Below are 7,925 nucleotides of genomic sequence, written 5' to 3' on the forward strand. Positions count from 1 at the left end.
ATTGTGTATATTTTATTTTATTCATTGTTTCTTTCGTTTTCTAAAAAAAAAAGTATTTCGTTTTTAAAAAAAACTGTTCTTATCAAGTCTTTTCTCAAAGGTCTAATTAAACCTGTAGATACATTTTAAAAAACCAGTACAGATAGGTTAAAAATAACGTTTTACTAGTTTGTTGTGAAAACAAACAACACCATTCTAAAATCATTGTGGTTAGACTTTAAAAATAAATATTTTTAAAAATGTTTTTATCTTAATATCTAATTTAAAACATTTGTCATGAAAGTTGTTTTATGCTGAAATCTTTTTCGAATGATGTTAATGTTTTTTAAAGTGTATTTTTAATGCGTTGGATTATTGCTTTAAAATATCTTTAACACAGCCCTCCCCCCCCCCTCCCGTACACACAAATTGGGATTTAGATGCCACGTTTTGACAAGTTAATGGAATCTAAATATTCAGAGGATTTTTAAAGATCTTTCTGTTGGCCGTTTAACAATTTTCCTTTGACAGCGGTTAAAAAGCTTCGTTCGTATGAAGGGAAAATAAAACGTAAGCTTGTAAAAAGTAATGTTCCCTTTTCGAACTTGACGGTCCAAAGACAAGTGAAGTAGAGTTCACTTGTTTCTGTGAGCTGGGAAAATGAAGGGATAGTGTGGTTAGCACTGTGCTGTAAATTTGTAGGTCTGGCTAAATCGGTTGTCAGCGAGATGTCGGTAATTGTGTTTACAATGGAGCAGGTACACAGTTCAAAGACCTTGACACTGGAGCAGGTACATAGTTCAAAGACGTTTACATTGGAGCAGGTACATAGTTCAAAGACATTTACAATGGAGCAGGTAAATAATTCAAATAACTTGACATTGTATCAGGTACATAGTTCAAAGACGTTTACATTGTATTAGGTATATAGTTCAAAGACGTTTACAATGGAACAGGTACATAGTTCAAAGACGTTTACATTGTATTAGGTACATAGTTCAAAGACGTTTACAATGGAACAGGTACATAGTTCAAAGACGTTTACAATGGAGCAGGTACATAGTTCAAAGACGTTTACAATGGAGCAGGTACATAGTTCAAAGACGTTTACATCGGAGCAGGTACATAGTTCAAAGACGTTTACATTGGAGCAGGTACATAGTTCAAAGACGTTAACATTGGAGCAGTTACATAGTTCAAAGACGTTTACATTGGAGCAGGTACATAGTTCAAAGACGTAGATACTGGAGCAGGTACATAGTTCAAAGACGTTTACATTGGAGCAGGTACATAGTTCAAAGACGTTTACATCAGAGCAGGTACATAGTTCAAAGACGTTTACAATGGAGCAGGTACATAGTTCAAAGACGTTTACAATTGAGCATGTACATAGTTCAAAGCCGTTTACACTGGATCAGGTACATAGTTCAAAGACGTTTACACTGGAGCAGGTACATAGTTCAAAGACGTTTACATCGGAGCATGTACATAGTTCAAAGACGTTTACATCGGCGCAGGTACATAGTTCAAAGACGTTTACATCGGAGCAGGTACATAGTTCAAAGACGTCATGGGACTGAGTGGACTAAATGTTTTACACTCGCGTGTTAAACTGAAAGTCAGGTTTTGCTAAGAGGGCTCAAGGTTGTGGCTGTATGTTGTTCAGTGACCATACTAGACCGCTTATACCAAACAAGGTGGTGAGACCGAGGTAAACAAAAAGATAGGTGGAATCAAGTGAATCTGGCGTTTAGTAACATTTGTGCCGGAAATTCTTGATTTTGCTTTGTGTTTTGCCCTGACTGATTCAAGAGAAACACTAAGTTTCAGTATTTTTTTTGTCTTTTATAATGTACTCAACTTTATTAAATCATCGTTCACAAATAAACATATTTTTGTTTTTGTGATTAAAGCATAAAATTCTTTTTTTTATTGGTTATTCTACCTAGAACTTAATAGATTGTGTATTTTTGTTTTGTTCATTTTCTAATACTTTTGTAATTTAGCATGCATATTGATGTCCTTCATCACAGTGCATCTTTTTATTTGTAAGTTGATTCAAGTTGTAATTGAACACGCCGTACTGGTTTAAATTTTCCTTGTACTAGCCTATTTATATTTTTTACATTGTTTTCAGAAATGTCAAGTCCAATATTAAATTGTATCTGAGATTAATGTAAATAATGGAATTTTAGACATTGCTTCTTTTGTTTGCCATTTACAAAAAAAAAAGAAAAAAAAAGGTTTAAAACGTTCACGGCCTGTCAGCTTTGCTAGTTTTGATTTGTTTTTGTTTATAAAACCGGGCTGAGCTAGAAAATGTAGACTTGCCTTTATTACACTCAGCCTCTTATTAAATGTCGTCATCAATTTTAGAGCTTGAACTCAGGACACGAAGGCCAATAGACAACAAATCGATATTTTTTTTTTACATTTAGATAACGTGTGTAGACAATAGATATTTGAATAGATATTTAGACAACGTTGTGAACGATATATATTTAAATCAAGGTTAAACAATCCTATACAGACAATAGGTGTAGAGTTAGGGGTGCTGGTCAGTAAATATATGTAGAATTTAAATAGCGTGTATAGTGAATTCAGGGACGGCGTGGCCTAGTAGTATAATGCTAGGCTGCTAATCCAAAAGTTCGAATCCGGATTCAAGTCAGTAGAACGTCATTGAGTCCACCCAGCTCTGATGGGGTAACTAACTCATGTTAGGGAAAGTAAACACTGCTAGGTCAAAGAATCATTAGTTCACTTGCCCCTTGGACGGTCAGGTTCGAAAGTGGAACTTTACTTTTATAGAAGATCCATGTTGGAATAGAGTTTAGACCATTGTGCAGACACTAGTTATCTTGATGGTGTTAGACAACTTGCATGGACAATATTTGTTTAATTAAACAGAGGTGAAACCAACAAACAGAAGAGTGAAGAGCTTGAGGCAAATGTTGAAAGCAGATTGACTTGGTATAGAATGATCTGATACAGAATGACTTGATACAGAATGACTTGGTACAGAATGACTTGGTACAGAATGACTTGGTACAGATTGACTTGGTACAGAATGACTTGGTACAGAATGACTTGGTACAGAATGACTTGGTACAGAATGACCTGGTACAGAATGACCTGGTACAGAATGACTTGGTACAGAATGACCTGGTACAGAATGACCTGGTACAGAATGACCTGGTACAGAATTACTTGGTACAGAATGACTTGGTACAGAATGACCTGGTACAGAATGACGTGGTACAGAATGACTTGGTACAGAATGACTTGGTACAGAATTACTTGGTACAGAATGACCTGGTACAGAATTACTTGGTACAGAATGACCTGGTACAGAATGACCTGGTACAGAATGACCTGGTACAGAATTACTTGGTACAGAATGACCTGGTACAGAATGACCTGGTACAGAATGACTTGGTACAGAATGACCTGGTACAGAATGACCTGGTACAGAATGACTTGGTACAGAATGACTTGGTACAGAATGACCTGGTACAGAATGACCTGGTACAGAATGACTTGGTACAGAATGACCTGGTACAGATCGACCTGAAACAGAATAATATGTTACAGAGTGACTTGGTAACGATAGCTTATTACAAAATGACTCGACAGAGAATGACTTTCAAATTTCGGATGGTACCTGATTCCATCTAAATTCCCTGACTCCATCCCATTTTGGATGGTACCAAGCTTTCACTGACGCAGCTGACTCCATCACCATATAGATGGTATCTGATTCGTCGAAATGAGTGTTTCGGGGAGGGGGGGATAAATGAAAAGCTGTTACCCATTGTTCTAATCACATTATCTGTTTATATGATAACCACATTATCCAATCATAAGCTAACAACATTATCCCTACATGTGATGATATACCCCCCCCCCCTCCAAAAAAAAGATTATTTCTACTTCATCTGCATTGTTGCCTGATGAAGATGCTCTTTATTACCACCAGGAGGTCGTTATGCTAATGCCACTGGATGTAATAATTAGCATTTTAACCTTTTTGTAGTTTATATAGCTCTCCTGTCTACGATAAAGTTCGAATAAAAAAAATCAAGCGCAACATGAATTTAAAAAAAAAGAATTTTGATTAAGCTCATTATTTCACAAGTGCCATTTTTGTTTTGGCATTTTGCAGGCTTAGCTTAGCCAAGGGGAAAAAAAACTCACACCCAAATCTAAAATTAGCCTTCATGAACGTGCTTTGGAATATAATATTTGTACTTGAACATCTCTTTCTCTTACCCGCCCACCCCTTCTCTTTCTCCTGACACCTCAGCACAAGCTGTATGCCACAGATTATGTCTTATCAAATATAACATTTTTTTCTAGTGAAGATTTTGTAACTCTTCACAGCACAAAGTCAATAAAAGCTCGCACCGGAAGACCGGGGGATTATCTTCTACAGTTGTTCATATTTTCTTAAGTCAACCTGTTTTGTTTTAAAGATGTTAATTTTCTTTAAACGTGGATGATTTCTTTAATAAAAGTAAAACGCTTATTTAAGTTCAGGAGTTTGAAAAAAGTTGCATTTCCGGTGACACATTTTAATTTGTTTCCGCCTTTTTTCAAGGAATAAGCCAGATATTTTTAGCGCAATTTCCATTCTGGAGAATTGCGTTTATTAACCCGTCATTTCTGGACGGATGGATGAATGGATGAATGTGTGTCCGCAGCTTTAAGTCGTATCTCCTCCTCAACGAAGCAATATCGATGACTAGTTCCAAAAGCAATTATGTTAAGCAAGTTACGAGGATGAACATAGGCCATAAAAATTCCGGGTTTCTTTCATGGATTTCCCGGAAAAGCCAAAACACCTAAAAATAAAGCAGTTTTTGGCCCATATCTCGGCAACCAGACCACTTAGCGACTTGAAACATGTACCAATCGATTCCTGCTATAATTTAGAACAATATTGCCGAAGAAAGTTTTCAAAAATATCCTTTCGTTCGGTCCTAACAAATTTTTTGAATTAATTAAAATTTGGACCGAATTAGTAGGCATTTTATGCAACCACACCACACGCGTCATCACGTTCAATAGCTGCGCCATCACGTTCAATGGCTGCGACATCACGTTCAATGGCTGCGACATCACGTTCGGTAACTGGGCGCGCAATGGTTTTTAGTCATATTACTCTATTGTAAATAAAACATGTAAAAACGTTTTAATAACTAACCAATGGTTTTACTAACCCTGCTCTTGATTTACGCTACGACAGAGCTATTTTTAGATAACATAAGGAAATTGCGCTAAAATTGTCACTAGACTTTTTTTAATTACTTGTTTTTTCGAGCTGGTTATAATTATTTTCTTGGAAACCTTGTAATTTCCGAAACATCATTTAGTGAAAACTGATTTGTTTTAAATTAATTTTTTCAATGTATATTTTTAAGAAAAGTATCGACATTATATGATTTATTGCAGCAAAATAAAAATAAAAACATTTTTGATTAAAAATTGAAATTCAATTTATTATTTTTTTTTACACAAATATCGTACTGGGTATGATTCGTCAGTGGAAGCATCGGCTTTTATCGTCATATAAATAGGTTAAAAGTTTACCGTTGACTAAGTATATGAGCGTGTAATGTATTGACTTCTGTACGATTATACACTCAGTTTTTGACTCAGCGCCGCAGTAAGCACAGTGTTTCTTCCAGCCCCACCTCCACCCGAACAAAATTGAATTTATATAGAAAAAATATATTTTTACTATTGTCCGCCCCCCCATCCCGAAAATCTCAAGTTCCCTGCCTCCCTCCCCCCCCCCCCACCCCCACACCCGGAGTAAAAGTCTGGAAGAAACACTGAGTAAGCATGTATGTTATTGCTATACGTCCTACACTCAGAATTTTTTTAGTAATAAAACAGTGAGATAAAACATCAAATGTATTAAGATCCCATTTTTCACATTCAAGCTCCACAGAGATTGACTTGATATTGTTGTTGTTGTTAAATTTAGAATTTAAAAAAAAAATTGCGATATTCAATCGCTTGGTTCAGTAATAGAACAGGTCAAATTGGTACCTTCTGGACACATTTGAAAACATTTTTTTTTTCTTTAAATACAAGCCGGAAACCCATTTCACAATTTTAATCCTGGCTGACCCAGTAAACGATGCCGCTGTCCACACTTGTACCCACACACCCCGGCCTCTCTGCGTGAGACATCACGTGGTACAGCAGTTACACCGTCTTTAGTTTCAAAGCTCTGGTGCGGGGGGTCTATTCTATGTCTGGTGCGGGGGTCTATTCTATGTCTCGCTGTATTGCTTTCGCTCATGCTGTTTTCGTAGTGCAACAAATAATTCACATGGAGTCCTCTCGTCTTTCGGGTGCTGGTGTTTTTTTTTCTTCTAAATCTTTAACTTTATCCAGGATTCTACAAATAATTCTGGAAAAAGATATTAAGGGGTTGACGAAAATTATTTCATCGTTATTGTTGTAAAAAAAAAAAAGTAAAACTCCACTTTCAAACCTGACGGGCTATAGGGCAAGTGAAGTAGAGTTCACTTGTTTCTGTGACCTCGGCATATGAAGTGATAGTGTGGTCAGCACTATGTCCAGCCGCCTTTACTTTCCCTAACATGAGTTAGGTACACAACAGAGTTGGGTGGACTCAGGGACGGTCTACTGACTTGAACCCGGATTCGAACTCGAGACTTACGTGAGTACAGCTCTCTACAGCTAGACCACTCCGTTCCCTCGTTATTGTTGACATTGTTGATATTGTTTACACTTTGCCATCAGAGCGGGCGTTAAAAAAACTTGAGCCTGAATATAATTCAGAAATTTTATATTTTTAGAATCAAATGTTATAAAAGTAGCAAATCCGAAGATCTTGAAACTTTTCTTATTTTTTTTGTTGTTGTTGAATTTTAAGATACTTTTCTATTAATTTATACTCATCCAGCCAAAGTTTTAACTTGAAGTTTCACTTTAGTAAGACAAACGCTGATTGGCTGAACAGAAACTCCGTGATCGATCTTCTGGAAACCCCAATTTATAGTAATTTGTTCTCAAAACTTTGTAGATAAAAAATTTTAAATATTTTTTTTTTCCCACATGACATTGCTCTGTCATTTTGTTTTCTGTGATAAAATGTAAACAACCGAATTACTTTCGGCTTTAAAAGAAAAATTAGTATAGTTACCAGAAATACTAAAGACATCAAATACAAAGTCCAACAAAAATCAAATAGATTTTTATAACCATGTTTATTTCAATAGCATCGTACATGATTTATAAAATATTTAATGGGCATTTCGATTAATTTCGAGACTATTCTTGGTTGGGTCCATTACACTGTGCTTATTCTAAAAATAGATACACCCATAAAAAATCGTCAATGAATACGAAATTGTCCAGTCAAAGATTAGTTAAGAAACCACGAAAGTAATAACAATCTTTCTTTTTCGTACATATTCATTGAATAAACATGAAACCAAAAAGTACAAAGTTGAAAGAAAAAAATCCACAGTTTCTTTCAGGCAAGAATCTCTTTTTAGGGTGAGGGAAAGAGAGATAGGAGGTATTTCAAGTGACCCTCCCCCCCACACACACACACCCTTCATTCCCCCCCCCCCCCCCCCGGAGAAAAATGTTTGAAATAAACAGTGCATACACCATATAACTCTTACAAACAAGATAAATGTTTTTAAAAAATTTAGACCCCCTCCCTTCACCCCCCCTTACCCCCTAGAGAAATAAAATACATAAATATGTTACGTCTACGTACATTCTGGCATCGAGAATGTTCTACAACCTACCGGGGACACCACGCCATCAGCCGTCCCCCATAGAAGGGGAGAATTTATCGAATCAGCCCCGGCATGCTAGGGACGGGGGAATGTATCTCACGGGAGACGGCACCCGATGCCAAAATATTTTGTTATGTGCAGCAGGTTCCAGACCTG

At 36.4% G+C, this 7,925-nt stretch overlaps 1 protein-coding gene across 1 annotated transcript; it reads left to right on the plus strand.

Annotated features, from left to right (window-relative positions):
- The first annotated feature begins 728 nt into the window (after positions 1–728).
- Positions 729–4,150, plus strand: LOC131955831 (putative leucine-rich repeat-containing protein DDB_G0290503). Its single transcript, XM_059320114.1, has 3 exons — positions 729–836; positions 2,974–3,582; positions 4,145–4,150. Exons 1-3 carry the CDS (start codon positions 729–731, stop codon positions 4,148–4,150), a joined length of 723 nt encoding a protein of 240 aa, XP_059176097.1.
- The last annotated feature ends 3,775 nt before the right edge of the window (positions 4,151–7,925 follow it).

This window comes from Physella acuta, unplaced genomic scaffold (genome assembly GCF_028476545.2).
Source record: "Physella acuta isolate Inbredline_101_S28 unplaced genomic scaffold, ASM2847654v3 ptg001109l, whole genome shotgun sequence".
NCBI classification, from domain to species: domain Eukaryota; kingdom Metazoa; phylum Mollusca; class Gastropoda; family Physidae; genus Physella; species Physella acuta.